Source organism: Saccopteryx leptura, chromosome 6 (genome assembly GCF_036850995.1).
Source record: "Saccopteryx leptura isolate mSacLep1 chromosome 6, mSacLep1_pri_phased_curated, whole genome shotgun sequence".
NCBI classification, from domain to species: Eukaryota; Metazoa; Chordata; class Mammalia; order Chiroptera; family Emballonuridae; genus Saccopteryx; species Saccopteryx leptura.
The window spans coordinates 2,313,879-2,330,487 of NC_089508.1; the positions used below are offsets into that span (position 1 = coordinate 2,313,879).

The window sequence follows — 16,609 nt, forward strand, 5'->3', positions numbered from 1 at the left end:
CACAAAATCTCCAGCCGAGCAGTCTGAGCGCACCACCAGCCAAATGCCCCTTACCTGCTCTCTTTTGCATCCATGTCGTCGAACATCTGAATGAGGGAGACAGCAACTTCGTACATGTCCTTACTTATCACCGGGTCCTCCAGGACGTGTGGAGACAGCTGGAACAGGAAGAAGGGCTGGAATACCAAGCAGGTCACTAGGGAATCGGGATGGGATGGTGGCTCTCCAGTCAGCACGTCACTGTGACAAACACCCCAAAGGAAAGTCCAACACTTGCTGCCAGTATCTGAGCTCTTGCTGAGTGTCTCACACACACACACACAGAATGCACTGGGACACTCTTAGGCCCATCCCTAGAGCAGGGGTGAGGTCCAGGCTGAACACTAAAGTGAAGTGTCTGACCCTGGCTGGTTGGCTCAGTGATAGAGTGTCGGCCTGGTGTGCAGGAGTCCCGGGTTCGATTCCCAGCCAGGGCACACAGGAGAAGCACCCATCTGCTTCTCCACCCCTCCCCCTCTCCTTCCTCTCTGTCTCTCTTCCCCTCCCGCAGCCAAGGCTCCATTGGAGCAAAGATGGCCCGGGCGCTGGGGATGGCTCCATGGTCTCCACCTCAGGCGCTAGAATGGCCCTGGTCGCAACAGAGCAACACCCCAGATGGGCAGAGCATCACCCCCTGGTGGGCATGCCGGGTGGATCCCAGTCGGGTGCATGCGGGAGTCTGTCTGACTGCATCCCCGTTTCCAGCTTCGGAAAAATGCAAAAAGAAAAAAAAAAAAAAAAAGAAGAAGTGTCTGGCAGGAAATCTCTTTAAAGACAGAGAGTAAGTTGTCCAAAACGTCTACACAGCCTAGGGGAGTGTGTGACCCCAGAGTCAGTGCTGTTGCCTCCTGTCAAACCCCACCTCCAGGAGTCCCAAGATGTTAACCTCGTCATGTGTGGCAAGTAGTTCTTAAAAATGCCAAGTCCCGGGAAAGGGAAACACCCCACCTGCCCCAGCCAATTCACAATAACATCACTGTGTCACCATCTGTGACCCAGGTTTGGGTCGCTATGCCTAGGTCACAGCTGACTGCCCTGCAGCCACCTGTCAGCAGCAGACCCTAGTGAGCTGACAATCCTGCTTTGAGTCTCTCTACAATCTTAGGATGACAGTTATGCCATGACTTTCATAAAACCTATTTTACTGAGTTTTTTCTACCAAGAGTAAGAAAACTTTGTTTTTAATAATTTTACTGACCACACACTATAAGATGTCACACCTGATTCTGTAAAGGACACCTCAGAAGAGCCCTTCAGGGGATGAGACTTTACCACAGATGCAAACATTTTTCCCAACTTCTATATAACTCAGTAATTATTCAATACTTCTGAAAAAGCATGTCTAATAAGTCCATTTTTGGTGTCAACCTTTACCTTAGTTTTATACTTTATCCAAACAATAATCAGTATTTATCATAATACACTGTACAAAAAGAAATAGAAAAGATAGTTTTTGCAAACTCCAACCATGCCATCCAAACCCATCTAGAATTGTTCTCCAACAAGTAAGCCATGGAAAAGCATGTCATCGATTCACAGGTTATTTCACCGGGTTCTGGAATCCAAGCACAGAGAACACTGTAGATACGTAGCTAAGACACAAAACACAGTCATGCTGTCTCTGTTCCGGCCTTGACACGGTGACAAAGGATGCACGTGGGTCGTGGGCCCCTCTGTATACGGGAACTGGGAGAACACCCTGCTCAGTCAGAGGACAGACAGGCAGATGAGTGGCGTGCAGCGCTGTGACGAAATGGAGCAGGGAGCAGGACGAGGAAAGCAGAGGGAGCTCTGTCATGCCCACAGGTGGAGTGAGCGGAATTGTCCTGGGCTGAGATCTGACTGCCCTGCAAGCGGCCACGTGCCCGTAAGACTGTCACACCAGGCCAGATGGCCAATGAGAGTCAGCAGCAAGCCAGAGGCCAGTGGCCAGTGCCAGGGCACGGGCCCAAGCACAGCTGAGCAGGACCCCAGATCTCATAAGGCGTGCCCCGGCACTCAGGTGCATAGTTACGGCTTACATACTGGTCTAAGCATGGGTTTTTTTTGTAATATAAAGTTTAAAAAAAAAGATGAAAAGGACTCTTTACAGGACAGTGAAAGGACAGCCAGCGTTGGCAACAGAAAGACCAGGAGGGCACTGTGAGTCCCAAGGGCAGCGTGACCTTCAATGAAATGCAAGGGGCCAATAGTGTGGAATATTACAGGGTCAGGCAAGTTCAAGTTCAGGGTGGAGATCTGTGGGCGCAGTGAGGTCCCGGGTGAGCTCGGCGAGTGGAGGCTGGCTGAGTGGGGCTTGGGAGGCAGGGCAGGGAGTGACAGAACAGGGCGAGCAGGGGTTGGTGCCGGGAGTTCAAAGTTTGGCAAAAGCTACAGGGAAACATGGGACCTGTATTTATTTATTTTTTTTCTACAAGGGGCTTTTAAAGATGAAACAGACACAGTTCTGTTGAAATGTGGACAAGAAAACACACAGAGGAGCTCATGCAGCAAGGAGAAGAAGTGGACAGTGACAAAGCCGCTCAGGAGGTGGCAGGATGACATGTGAAACAGCAGCAAGGTGGTGTCCCAGAGGGCAGGCCGTCCCCTGGTGGCAGCAGACAGTGCGCCCAGGCCAGATGGCCAAGGGAGCGAGGACAACAGGAATGGGACCGTGACAAGGGTCCTCTGGTGCTGAACACTACATAACAGGACCTGTATGACATCGTCTTTGTAAGGCTTAAAATTAATGTGTGTGAAGTCTAGAATATTCATTCCCTGGAATACTTACTGAGCAACTATCACATCCCAATGACAAGACGTTTTCTCTAGCCTGCTGATCACAACCCACAGGCTCAGGGGGCAAGTGCTCAGGCCTGAGCTCCACCCTCCCCCGTCCACAGCCGTCCTGGCGATGTCTGAGTCTTGACACGTGACCCAAAAGAAACTTCAACGGGAAGTAGTGAGACTCTGGCTGATGGGAGACTAGGAAACCCTTACTCTCCCATTCCAAAATGGGTTAGAAAATGCCAACTGTCCACATGCTCTCTCCCTCCACCCTGAGGAAGGACTGCACCTGGTGACTTATTTCCAAAGAGCACTGGAAGGAAAGGACAGACATGTCCCTCCTGAGCCTACTGACACCATACTGGGTGACAGACAACAAGCAAACACAAAAGAAAATGGGGGACAGTCATGTCACTGTGGGGGGAGGGACCTGACAAACAGGACCCAGGGGTGGAGGCCAACAGTGTCAGCGACAAGCCCAGCTGGTAAGTGACAAGTGACGGGACAAAGTGGCACTTCACCTCTGTGGTTCCTCCCCAAGCCCACAAGCCCAGTCCAATCATGAAGAAAAGCACAGGCCAACCCCGAGAGCAGGACACTGCAGAGACCCTGAGCAGTCCTCCCAAACACTCAGTCACCCAAGGTAAGGGAAGCCTGAGACAACCCCCCCGACCCCGCCCCAGGAGCCTCCGAGTGGGACGGAGCAGCCTGGGCCCTGGGACGGAGAAAGCCATCTGGGCTAATCCTGTGTGGTCCACACAAGCTGCAGGGTGGGCTTGCTGCATACCTGTGCCAGCGTCCCCACTCTGGCATTTGAAGTGTCAGTGTTAACTGGAAGATCCAGGTCAGTGGTTTTCAACCACTAATCCACGGACCCATGCCAGTCCACCAGAAATTTCGTGCTGGTGTGCGAAAGAGTTAACCACTGACCTACGTGATGTGGATATAGAATTTGCACTACAAAATCTTCTTACTTTTCTGTTCTTCTTAATTACCGTCATTTTAAAAGTTGGAGGAAAAAGACTACATTTTAATGGCCATCACTGGCCTCCCTCTGACATAATCTGACAAAACCTATCTTCCTACATTAGGTGAAGCCTAGTCAGCCGCTCACTGTAGCAGGGCGACTGCTGACTCTAACATCACAAGCATCTTTAATGCAAGTCCAACCCCACAGAGCCGTCCGAGGCACCCTCCACACCCCAGCCCCTACAGGGCGCCCTGCGGCGTGGCCTACCCTGCAGTGCAGCACGTGCGCCAGGTCATTGAGGTAGTACTCCTCGATCGAGTGGGGCTGTCCGGCCACCTCAAACACGTACGCGGGGTTCACCTTGTCCTGAACGGGAACGGCAAAGTAATCGGCAAACTCCTTGCAGTTGATAGTGGCGGACATCAGAATGACCTGCAGGGTGAGGACCGGGAGAGGGACAGAGGAGTGAGGATGGGGAGAACGGGAACAAAATGCTCTGCAAACTCAGGGCTCGTCCTCTGCGGTGTGTCTCTGAGACGTAAACCGAGCATGCTGACTGAATCTCCACCATGGCTCTCATCACTGACCTTCAAAGCATGTTCGGGGATACCAACTCGTACTATTTCTCTCCAATTATTCTATCAAGTGAGAAACTACGTATTTCCAAAAAAAGCTATAACCCTTCCCCTAAAAGGAAACAGCATCAGAGAAAGAAAAAATTTAAAACAGAGCAAGTGGCGAGAAGATTCTTTCCAGGACAAGGAGGGAGTGAGCAGCAAGAGGAAGACAGGATGGCTGGACCCGGCCGTGAAGCAGCCAAGGGGCTGCAGGACCCAGCAGACTGCCATGGGGACTGCGGCGTCCTGAGGAGACGCAGCCCAGACTCCAGAGGCAGCCCAGGGCACACCACGGAGGGTGCCACCGCTCGCCAGCCTCCACATGCCCGGCCGAGGGCTAACACAGCTGCCTGCTGGCTACCAACTACCCCGTGCTCCTGGCAGGATTCTGTCGTGTAACCCTTAGGGGAAAGGTAAAACGTAGGCACCATCAGTACAGTTACTGAGCATACCAAGTATCTGTATTTTCCCCTTTGGCGTTCAATACAAATGGCAAAAACTGTGTTGACCAGAACTCACTCTGAGATGACAGGCCTAAGGGTGGAAAGGGACACACCCCATCACAGGAGGTGATGGAAATGTGAGCCCAAACCTCGACAGCTCAGACGGCTCAGGGTGCAGAGCCAGCTTTGTCCCGGCTCCCACCTCATGCGTGCTCTCCACCCGCTGGTGCTCAGCTCTACTCACACAGACCAGCTGGCAGCTGCCCAGACACCTGCTTGTGCAGGGGGCCCACCTGAGTCTGTCAGCCAGCAGTGCCAGCAGGTGCAGTGGGGGTGGACAGAGCCAGGGGTGTCCACAGGTTAGTGTGAAGGCCCTGCTCATGGTCCTGCACCTGGATCCCTCTCTCTCTCTCTCTCTCCCTTTTTTTTTTTTTTTGCAAGAGAAAGACACAGAGAGAGAGAGACGACAGGAAGGGAGAGAGATAAGAAGCATCAACTCATAGTTGCAGCACTTTAGTTGTTCATTGATTGCTATCTTATTTGTGCCTTGACCGGGACCAGCCAAGCCAGTGACCCTGGCCTCAAGGCAGTGACCAAAGAATCATGTCTATGACCCACACTCAAGCCAGCAACCCTGCGCTCAAACCAGATGAGCCCATACTCAAGCCGGATGAGCCAACACTCAAGCGGGCAACTGGGGGTTTCAAACCTGGGACCTCAGCGTCCCAGGTCAATGCTTTATCCACTGCGCCACCAACAGTCAGGTTCTTTTTAAAAAGTAATTAAAAAAAGAATTTTTGAGTTTCAAAAACTGATTATAAAACCACCCAGAACCTGACTTCTGCTTCCTCGGCCCCACTACACACACCCTACCGAGGCTCTGCCCTTAGAAAAGACTCTGCTCCCGTATCTGCAAACGAGAGAGGAAGTGCTGACGCTGGGAGACCGGCTCCGACCACTTCTACGGCAGGTAGATTCCCGGCCACCAGTCAGCAGGGGCAACTCCTTGAAAATCCATGAAACTTTTTCCTCTCTTTACTACTGAAAACTTAAAAAAAATAATCAAGTCATTATCTAAAAACAAAAGAGGTCTTAAAAGTGACCGCCCCCAAAATGCTCCGATCTGTTGAACAATCTTTAATGTCATCTTTAAGTTAAAATTCCAAAAGGAGCGTAATGGCCTGACTCTCCCGTCACCGTAGAGTCACCTCAAGCAGTAAGACAGTGTCCGTCTGTCAGCCCCCCGCGTGGGAACACCTAAGGGACAGTTCCCACGGTGGGGGTGGGGAGTGGAGAAACACTTGGAGACAAAATACAGTTTAGAAAGCACCTGCTTCCCGTGGGCAGTCAGTCCTTTCACAGTCCCTGCACCATCATCGCTCCTCTGTCACGGCCAGCAAACCCGGCAGGCCCAAGTCCAGACCGTGTCATCACTAACACCGTCCACCGCTCTGGCCTCGCTCACACCTTCCTTTTTGTTCACATAAGATGTAAGCAACATTTCCCATTCTCAGGACTTTCCGTTAACTCTTCACTTAACTCTAAAACATTAGTGCAGGAGTCCCCAAACTTTTTACACAGGGGGCCAGTTCACTGTCCCTCAGACCATTGGAGGGCGGGCTATAAAAAAAACTATGAACAAATCCCTATGCACACTGCACATATCTTATTTTAAAGTAAAAAAACAAAACGGGAACAAATACAATATTTAAAATAAAGAACAAGTAAATTTAAATCAACAAACTGACCAGTATTTCAATGGGAACTATGTTCCTCTCACTGACCACCAATGAAAGAGGTACCCCTTCCAGAAGTGCGGCGGGGGGCTGGAAAAATGGCCTCCGGGGGCTGCATGTGGCCCGAGGGCCGTAGTTTGGGGACCCCTGCATTAGTGCACCTAACTGTTCTCACACTCCCGTGTGCTTTCGAGCTGCTTCCAAACCAGGGGCTGCAGACACATCTACATACCTTTACACTGTGGTGCTTATTCAACCAAGGGTGGTGCTCTAATACTTCATGAGATCCTTCTCTACAGGCTGGAGAAAGTTTTACAATTCAATGCAACATAACCACCAAATAGTATTCCATACTCTGACCCTAAGAGTATGCCCTCTAGCCGGCTTACCAGTAAGATCTAGAGTACTACACAGGACAATAAATTTTAAGTCACTGTCAATGTTAAAACAAAGAGAAACAAAACTAAACAGTAAGGCTTAACTCTAACTACTTCTGTTATTCATGAGATCAAATTTACCTTCACAAAACGGGAATTTGTTCTTAGAAGCTTGCGGACTACCAGCAGCAGGAAGTCCATCTCCTCCGTGCGCTCGTGCACCTACAACATGAGAAGGGCACCCCCACGTGGCGTCAGCAGCGCCCACATCACTGCTGAATGAACAGGGAAGAGTGGTCAGAGGTGTGTGAGCTCTCTCCACTAAATGCGCTTCCTGAGGGACTGCTGTCACTCGTGGTGTCAGTGCTGGCTAAGAGGAAGCAAAGACCAGGGACCCACAAACCAGAGCGCCTAAAAGAGGCCATGTGGGTTCCTGTCCTCAAGTGTTTCTCTTTCGGACCCAACTGGCATTTGGGCAGAGTGATGTTGAGCATCCTTGGCCCTGCCCACTCAATGCCAGCAGTGCCCCCAGGTCTCAGTGACAACTAGAATCATCCCCAGCTATCCCCAGCATGGAGAAGCACTGCACCACCCTCACACCTCTGCAGGCCACAAGTTCCACTGTAACGCCAGTGAAGGGGTGCAGGGTGGGAGCTCCTCCAGGATATCAGTGCACGGCCTGACAGGACATGTCCCCCGCCTCGCAGGACTGAGGGTCTGCAGCTGGGTGGGCCGGCCAAGAAGCTGGCTCAGTGAAGAGAGCTGCAGAGCTCTCGGGGACTGCCGCTGCTTCCTGGCCCTGCTCACACAGAGGCCGTCGGGCTGCGCCACCCGAGGACACAGCGTCAACCCAGCCACCCTGGCCTGCCTTGGCAGAGAACCAGGACATCAGACTTTTCCTATCGCTTGGTCAGGACATTGTGACACACGGGACAGTAAGACTGTACTGCGCGACACTTCTGTAACCATGGAGAGATTATTGCTGCATGTGAAAGCAGAGGCCCTCTGCTCCTCCTCTGACAGGCCTGGGGACAATTCAGGGCAGTCTTCCCAGTGCCACCACCCTCCTGAGTCCCGCTGAAGCAGAGTGTGGGGAGTGCAGGGAAAGAAGGAAGCACCAGCAGCCAGGGGACGAGTGTCCAGAGACAAGGGGTGGCAGTTCTAGCAGAACACCATGATAAAGCCTCATTTAGTCCATCCACAGGCTCCAGCACCAGAGCCTGTCTCTTACCCGGGAAGGAGAAAGAAAGACGCTCATCACTGAAAGCCCAAAGTGGCCTCTCCTCAGCACTGTCCCTCAACCTCTGCTCTGGAGTTCTAATGTGACACAGGCCGGCTTCCCCCAGGTCTCCAGGATGGCCCTGCCCCCCCTCCTGACCCAAGGACCCCTCAGAGGGCGCAGGGACGAAAGCCTGCCCCCCACTGCGTCCCCTGCGAGCTGGGACATGAGCACAGGCGGAGCCAGTGAGGACAGGAGCTCCCACCTCATCGATGAAGATGTGTGTGAACTCCACTAGACTCTTGGCGCTAACAATCTTCTGCAGCAGGACGCCCGTTGTCATATAGATTAGCTTGGTGTCCTCCGTGGCCATTTTCTCCAGCCCAACCTAAAATTGGGGAAAGAAAAGGGAAAGCAGAAAGTTTTCAGGTTTAAATGTCTGTACTTAACTCCCAAAAAGGACCATTTCCATTTTTCATGGAGGTACGAAAGAGAAAAAAGTACGACTGTGGATCACAGAAAATACAGAGGTCAAATTAAAGCTAAAGTTCCACTGATTTTTTTTCCATATTTGGGTGGGAGGGGCTTGCTTATCTAGTCACAGTGCCTATATCATTTTTACATTAAGACAATTGTATATGAAGACATCTCCATACAAAAATATAATTAAAAGGTTAAAATTATAAAAGCCATGAGCCTGAGAATTCTTTCTTCTTTCTTATTCAACTGGGAAGGAAATTAAAATTATTTTCAAGAAATTCAGCCCTGGCTGGTGACTCAGTGGACAGAGAGCCGTTCCAGCATGCGGAAGTTGCGGGTTTAATACCCCTGCATAAGAGAAGCACCCAGGCCCTGGCCAGTTGGCTCAGTGGTAGAGCATCGGCCCAGCGTGTGGAAGTCCCAGGTTCGATTCCCAGCCAGGGCACACAGGAGAAGCGCCCATCTGCTTCTCCACCCCACCCCCTTCCCATTCTCTCTATGTTTCTCTTCCCCTCCCGCAGCCAAGGCTCCACTGGAGCAAAGTTGGCCCGGGCGCTGAGGATGGCTCCATGGCCTCCACCTCAGGCGCTAGAATGGCTCCAGTTGCAACAGAGCATCGCCCCCTGGTGGGCATGCCGGGTGGACCCTGGTCGAGTGCATGCAGGTGTCTCTCTGCCTCCCTGCTTCTCACTTCAGAAAAATACAGAAAAAAAAAAGAGAAAGAAGCAATGAATGAGCACACAACTAAGTGGAACAAGTCAATGCTTCTCTCTCTCTCTCAAATCAATGGGAAAAGAATTTAAACAAATTCAGAGTTTTCTTATTGTTTAAATTATGCCACAGTTCTGGTCTATAGGCACTGGACTCACTTGAACTCCCAGCAGGAAACCATCGGACCCCTCCCTCAGGTCACACGGGACACAACACACACAGGAAGAGTGGCTCTCTCCGGCCCTCCTCACCTGGTAACCCACCAGGCCTCCCAGCGTCCAGGCCCGCTCTCGGCTGATCCACCTGGCCATGCTGGTGGCCCCGATCTTCCGCGGCTGGGTGACGGCGATGTGGCAGTAGGCAGAGTGCTGGGTGCAATGGTCCAGGATGTACTGCGGCAGCTGGGTGCTCTTTCCGCTACCGGTGGTACCATGAATAATCACCACAGAATTACTTTCTATCAAAGAAATAACCTAGAATTGAAAAAAACATCTTTCAAACTTGCCTCAAAATTAGCAATGACACAAAGTATTACCTATGAACCAAAAGCTTTATTTTGAGAAGACTTTCAGGATTTACTTTCCTTTCATCTTTAGAAGTTAAACTCATAACCACCTAAACATCACAAGAGAGTGAGAAGGTTACAATGTGCTAAGTTTGAAACCAGTGTGGCCCTTATGAACAGCAACGGCTCCGCTATGGAAAACCAGGCCAGCTTCCGCTCTCTAGTCTCAACTTCTTCATCTTTCTAGAAAAATAAAAACATCCAACTGGGGTTTCTACAGCTCTTCAATTTCTATTATTTTTAAGTTTCTAAATAATTCTAGTGAGAAACATAAAATTCTAGAGAGAAAAACATGAAAACACAGCTGTTACCACACTCAAGTGGTTTTAAAATTCCATTTGAAACTCTTCAGTCACATGTTTAAACAACCAGCTTCGTCACTGCCACTGACAGTCCACAAGAGGCACTTGAACGCCAGCTCCTGCCCCACCCTGGACTGCAGTGAGCTCATGTCTTTGGCGAGCGCTACTGCTCAGAGAAGACCACTGAGCGTGAGTGCTGGCCTCTAAAAACTGACAAAGCGTATCTGCTCTAACAACCTTGTGCGATTCAACCCAAAGCAAAATGAAAATTAAATCTGGAACACTTTGCTTTATCTGTAACTGCTTCTTTCACTAGAATAATGAATAAAGGTTCCAATACACTTACTTTTATCTGTGTTTAATAACATGTAATTAATTTAAAAGTAGCTGTACATGCTGCCATATCTGGTCCCGCATTGCCCATACATGACCTCTCAGTGATGCAGCAAGTCAACCACTAGGCAGACGTGCACTCACAGCAAAAGTGTGAGGAAAGCCCCGGGGACACTGGAGGGACTGGGCGCCACACCCGCTTTATGGAATGACGGGCAGTGAGCTTTCAGTATGAAGCTCTCCCGGGGGTGAGCAGGTGTGTACTCAGAGCTACTTCAGGGGATGACCAGACTACAAACCAAATGTCTGTACCGTGTGGACCAGCTTGGATGCTGAGAGAATTAGGCACAGCCAAAGGGAGCCCCCTGCCGTGGTAATCACACACATCACCGGCCACCCACCACCTGGGCATCCCCTCTGCTGCCAGAGCCTCACGCACGCCACGGCGCTCACCTGGCACCGTGACGCTTTCAGATTATCAACCAAAAGTGTTGGGTCTTGCCATTTATTCAGCAAAATTATGTCATAAAAAGGATACCCTTACCTCTTCCCTATATCGATTTATAGGCAAATCGGGATATTTGTAAGTTGTCTCTGGGATGCATGTCATGTTGCTTAATTTAGCCAAAGGTGTCCTTGGACCTGGATGCAGATAAAACAAACAAATACAAGGCTATTTCCTATCTGAAGAAAGACAAGATAAACAACTCAATATTATTTCTAATCTACATCTACACCATATTTACACACACATACACAAATACAAAAACACATATTCTACAGGCAACACTGTGAACACAGTAGTTTAACAAGTTCCCTGGTCCCCACTACCCATGATCCGCCCCAGCGGGGCCTTCTCCCACCCTCCTGTGCAGCCACTGATGCCGTGGGCTCAGCACTACCGTTGAAGACACAGGGCTCAGTGCTTGTCACTTGAAAATGGTACTCAAGGAGTAAGCTTAAAAAACAAATATTTATTTGAAATGTCAATAAAACACACCATTTTATTAAATGTTCGTGTTCACTCCTTGCTACTAAAATAAATGGTAGCAACCCTGGCCAGTTGGCTCTGTGGCAGAGCCGCAGACAAAAGGCAGCAGCTGAATTTCTGTTGCCGGAAGGCCTGGTCCACTGTTGCGGTCCCTGCCAGCCCTGAGAGACTGGTGCTCCCGGACTGCAAGCATCATGAAGGCTCCTATTCAGGACAGAAGTTTTACAAACAAAGAAAACAGAAGCCCTAACTGGGCTGTCTAAGCCATGGCCCTGCCCCTCCATGTAACACAAAGGCAGTCTGACGTTTTCAGGTCACTGACTGAAGCAGACCGAGCACAGACCAAGCCTGCCTCCAGGCCCAGCGGGGGGGGGGGGGGGGGGGGGGGGGCAGGAAACCAGAGGGCATTCGTGCCTCCGTGGTCTCTCATCTGGGTGTCAGCAACAGACCAAAGGCAGGTGGCAGGGAGAGCATCACAGGTACATTCTCAAGGAAAAGAGGGTGGATAATTTAAGGCAAATCAAATGACACACAGCAAAGTGCAGTCCCACAGCGACTGAGAAGTACCTCCACCTCGCAATTCCGCTACTTACTGTCCTGTTGCCCCTTTACACGAAGTTATTATCACTAAAGCATTTTACATAAACTGGAGAAAACTGGAAACCACAAAGCATACTAGTTTCTGTTCATGAAGCTACCCCACTACAAAGTCTAGCCAAAAAATTCAGGGGTTAGGAGTTCCCAATAGGATGTGATAGATTTTAACTGGAGAACATATTTATATTAATATTTTTTATCCTAAAACCTACACATTGTACCTTATAGAAAATAAGTTTATTACTGAATTATTGATTTAACCATGAAACTGAATCTTCAAAATAAGTATCTACATTTCATTTTCTCCAAGTGTGGGATAGTATTCTGAACACAAAATTAAACAACTAGAGTGTTTCCCCTTTAAGTTCTTATACAGGGGGCAGGCAAAAGTAGGTTTACAGTTGTGAGTATGTGCAAGTTTTTTCTTGTATTACTATTTATTAATTACTATATTTATTTGTATTATAACTATAAACCTACTTTTGCCCATTCCTATATATTCAACATAGGCCATTCTCTTAAAACCAGAAGAGCTACAAATACCAAAAAGAACCAAATTAAAAGGGAGGGAGCAGCCTGGCCAGGGGATCAGTGGATAAAGCATCAACCCAGTGTATGGACGTCCCTGGTTCTGTTTCCAGTCAAGGCAGACAGGAGAAGTGACCATGTGCTTCTCTTCCCCTCCCTCTCCCCCTTCTCTTTCTCTTCTCTTCCCACAGCCAGTGATTCAATTGGTTCGAATGGAGCCCTGGGCGCTGAGGATAGCTCTGTTGGAGCACATCAGCCTTAAGTGCTAAAAATAGCTTGGTACTCAAGCATCAGCCCTGGACTGGGGTTGCCGAACGGGTCCCAGTCGGAGCACATGCAGGAGTCTACCTCACTGTCTCCCCTCCTCTCACCTTAAAAAAAAAAAAAAAAAGATTTACCTATAACTATGTATGATATGATTCTAATGAGATCTATAGAAACTCACTAAATATGTACTCCTGGATTTCTATTTAGAAATTATTTTATTATTTTTTAAAACACTTATAGAGTGTTGGTCTGTTGTGTAGAAGTCCCAGGTGAGGGCACAAAGGAGAAGCACCCATCTGCTTCTCCATCTTTCCCCCTCCTCTTTCTCTTTCTATCTTTTCCTCTCCTGCAGCCATGGCTTGATGGTTCAAGTGAGTTGGCCCGGGTGTTGAGGATGGCTCCATGGCCTCACCTCAGGCACTAAAATGGCTTAGTCGCCCGGCAACCAAGCAGTAGCCCCAGATGGGCAGAGCATCGCCCCCTAGTGGACTTGCCAGGTGGGTCCCAGTTGTGGCACATGTGGGAGTATGCCTCACTGTCTCCCCTCCTCTCACCTAAAAAAATAAGAAAAGGAAAAGAAAAAAGAAACCCTGAGGTTGGTAGCTTGAGCTCCGGGTCTCCTGTTTGAGCATGGGATCCTTGACATGATCCCATGGTCACTGGCTTGAGCCCAAGGTCTCTGGCTTGAGCAAGGGGTCACTGGTTCAGCTGGAGCTCCCAGTCAAGGCACATATGAGAAGCAATCAATGAACAACTAAAATAGCACAACCAGAAGTTGATGCTTCTCATCTCTCTCCCTTCCTTCCTTCCTCCCTCTCCCTCTCTAGTTCCCTCTCACTAAATAATAAATAAAAACAAAAGGCTATGGGAAACGGGTGGTGGAGGGAAAAGAGGGTGTAAGAGGGGATAATGGGGAGGGAAGGAGACTTGACTTGGGGTGGGGTACACACAATGTACAGATGAGGTATTACAGAATCGTACATCTGAAACCATATACTTTTATTAATCGTGTCACCCCAATAAACTCAAGTTTAAAATGTTAATCTATTTAAGAAGTGGGGCCTCAGAAAGAAGAGGAAACTGACCCTGACCCTGACCTCTGACCCTACGGTGGCACATGTGCACGTAGAGCAGAGCACAGAGCGCTCGGCTCAACTGGCAGGAAGTCTGGGTGGTCACCTGTTATGGTGCAGAAAACCAAAAGCGGACATGCAGCATGTGACCAGGCCTGAGGCTAGCAAGACCAGCAGCTCAGGAAAGAAGCTGCACCCTCCTAGAAAGTGGTTCCACCCAAACTTTCAGCAGCCACACCTTTGTGGGCAGAGGGCTCAGCAGGACCTCGTACCTGCCATAGTATGTATTTATGCACTGTTTAAAACCTTGTTTTTAATTTTCCCATTGATATGAGGGTGGGAGAGGGGGGAGGGGGAAGAGGGAAAGAGAGGAAGAAAGAGGGAGAAGGAAGCAGAGAAAGGGAGAGGGAGGGGGAGGGAGAGAAGGAAGAGCATCGAATTTGCTCCATTTAGTTGTTCCATTAAGTTGAGCACTCATTGGTTGCTTCTCGTGCCTGTCGTGACCAGGGATCGAACCCATGACCTTGGCACACTGGGATAATACTCTATTCACTGACCCACCTGACCAGGGCTAAAATTTTGTTCTAATTTGTCTATTCTTTTTTAAACTATTATAATTTTTAAATAAATTTCTAATTAATAGTAAGGTAAAGGACCATTAATAGTCTTCCAAAGAATAGACTATTTAGAAACTATATTTGAATTTTTCTTTTATTGATTGACTTTATAGAGAGAGAGGAAGGGAGGAAGAGAAGGGCAGAGAGAGAGAGAGAAGCATTCATTTGTGGTTCCACTTAGCTGTGTGTTCATTGGTCACTTCCGTATGTGCCCTGACTGGGGATTGAACCCACAACCTTGGTGTCTCGGGACTGAGTTACCCAGACAGGGCAGGAACTACATTTAAAAAAGAAGAAAAGTGATCAATTTAGCCCCCAAAACCCCAAATTAATAAGCAGTATGAATTCTTTCTTGATCAAAATACATTTCTTTCTTTAACCTATACTAGTTTATTTAACAGAAGTTCGAAGTGAAAATCCACACAACTCCATTTCTGCACTGTGGTGAACAGGGGTGGTAGAGGGGCACATGGGGGCACGCAGCCACTCTCCCTGCTCACACACGGCTCCACCCCTGACGGCCCTTCCTGTGTGACCACCACTCCACATGGCTCTGCTGCCCACTGGTCGCCCCCCCACACCCCCACCTACCACAGGACTCCTGAAGTGATCAGATCCCCTTACCAGTCCCTGGACAGGTCTGCTACCAATTAATTTCAACAATAACTTCTCATCCATAAATCTTTTCAGCTCAGGAGAACGAGCTTTACTCATGGTGATCTCTCAGCAAGCTCAAAGATCTATTTCTTTGACTTTTAAGAACTGAATGTTTTTAGGAGACTTGACTTGGGGTGGTGAACACACAATACAACATACAGATGATGTATTGTAGAATGGTACACCTAAAACCTGTATACTTTTATTAACCAATGTCACTCTAATAAATTCAATTAAAAAATAACAATGCTTTAACTGTGAACAACTCACACATCCTATTTTGCAAATTAACTTCCTGTTACCTGGCCTGGTGGCCGAATGGTCACTGCCACGCATAGCGGTCTCCTGTGCTTCGAGCTGCCTGTACTTGTTAATATACTCCAGCTCCTCACTCTTCTGGCTGAGTGGCCTGCAAAGAACATCAAGAGTTAGTATACTGTTTTCAGAAAGCCAAGGAATCCCCACACGCTAGAGGAATTTTTGAATACTTTTACATTGTCATAGAAGAAATGCAAATGGTCCATAAACAAAAATACACTCAAATTCACAGTCACTTACCAAGTAGAAACAAATTAAAATGATGAGAAACCATTTTTTCATCCTTCCAATTGGCAAAAAAAATTAAAAAAATTAAAAAAAAAAATTCTTAGCCCTGACCAGATAGCTCGGTTGGTTAGAACACTGTCCCAAAGTACAGAAGTTGCCGGTTACGCCACATACAAGAACAGATTGATGTTTCTGTCTTTCTTTCCCTTCTTCTCTCACTATAATCAATAAATAAATATTTTCAGAAAAAAAATTCTTAGCTCATAGGAAGGGGTAATAACTGGGCCTGACATTTCCTCTGAACGTTCCCGTCCCCTAGCGGTTTCCTTGGAGCAGTGTTTGCACGTGCAGACAGAGCCGGGTTCCCTCTGCGAAGTGGACCGTCACCAGCACATACGAGGCACTGTCTTGGACACAGAAGCACAGCAGTAAAAAAAGCCAGAGCTGGCCCTCGTGAGCCCGTCACCCCATCACAGACCTTGAGGATACACAGTAGTGACGTGGAGTGTCTAAGGCAGCGGTTCTCAACCTGTGGGTCGCAACTCCTGTGTTTTGGTCGTTTGACCCCCGCCGGGGTCGCGACCCACAGGTTGAGAACCGCTGGTCTAAGGAATTCCAGGCAGAAAGCTACCTTTCCATCATATCTGTCACGGCTAAAATCTGAAAAAAAGGTCTAACAGAGGGAAAAGCTGCATTAAGGTATACTCTTATTAATCTGTACCTTTTTTCTTTTTTAGCAAGAGAGAGAAAAAGAGAGAGGACAGATAGAGACAGG

The 16,609-nt window shown here is 48.7% G+C and overlaps 1 protein-coding gene across 1 annotated transcript in view; it reads right to left on the bottom strand.

The window, feature by feature from the left end:
* Nucleotides 1–15,691, bottom strand: part of TDRD9 (tudor domain containing 9) — a 66,582-nt gene extending 50,891 nt beyond the window's left edge. Inside the window, exons 1-7 of the mRNA XM_066342046.1 lie at nt 15,591–15,691; nt 11,103–11,200; nt 9,610–9,831; nt 8,433–8,555; nt 7,090–7,170; nt 4,043–4,207; nt 55–158 (exon numbers count right to left, since the gene is read on the bottom strand). Coding sequence (XP_066198143.1) covers nt 55–158; nt 4,043–4,207; nt 7,090–7,170; nt 8,433–8,555; nt 9,610–9,831; nt 11,103–11,200; nt 15,591–15,624 — 827 coding nt within the window. The 5' untranslated portion in view covers nt 15,625–15,691. The remainder of the gene's footprint in view (nt 1–54; nt 159–4,042; nt 4,208–7,089; nt 7,171–8,432; nt 8,556–9,609; nt 9,832–11,102; nt 11,201–15,590) is intronic.
* Between the last annotated feature and the right edge of the window lie 918 nt (nt 15,692–16,609).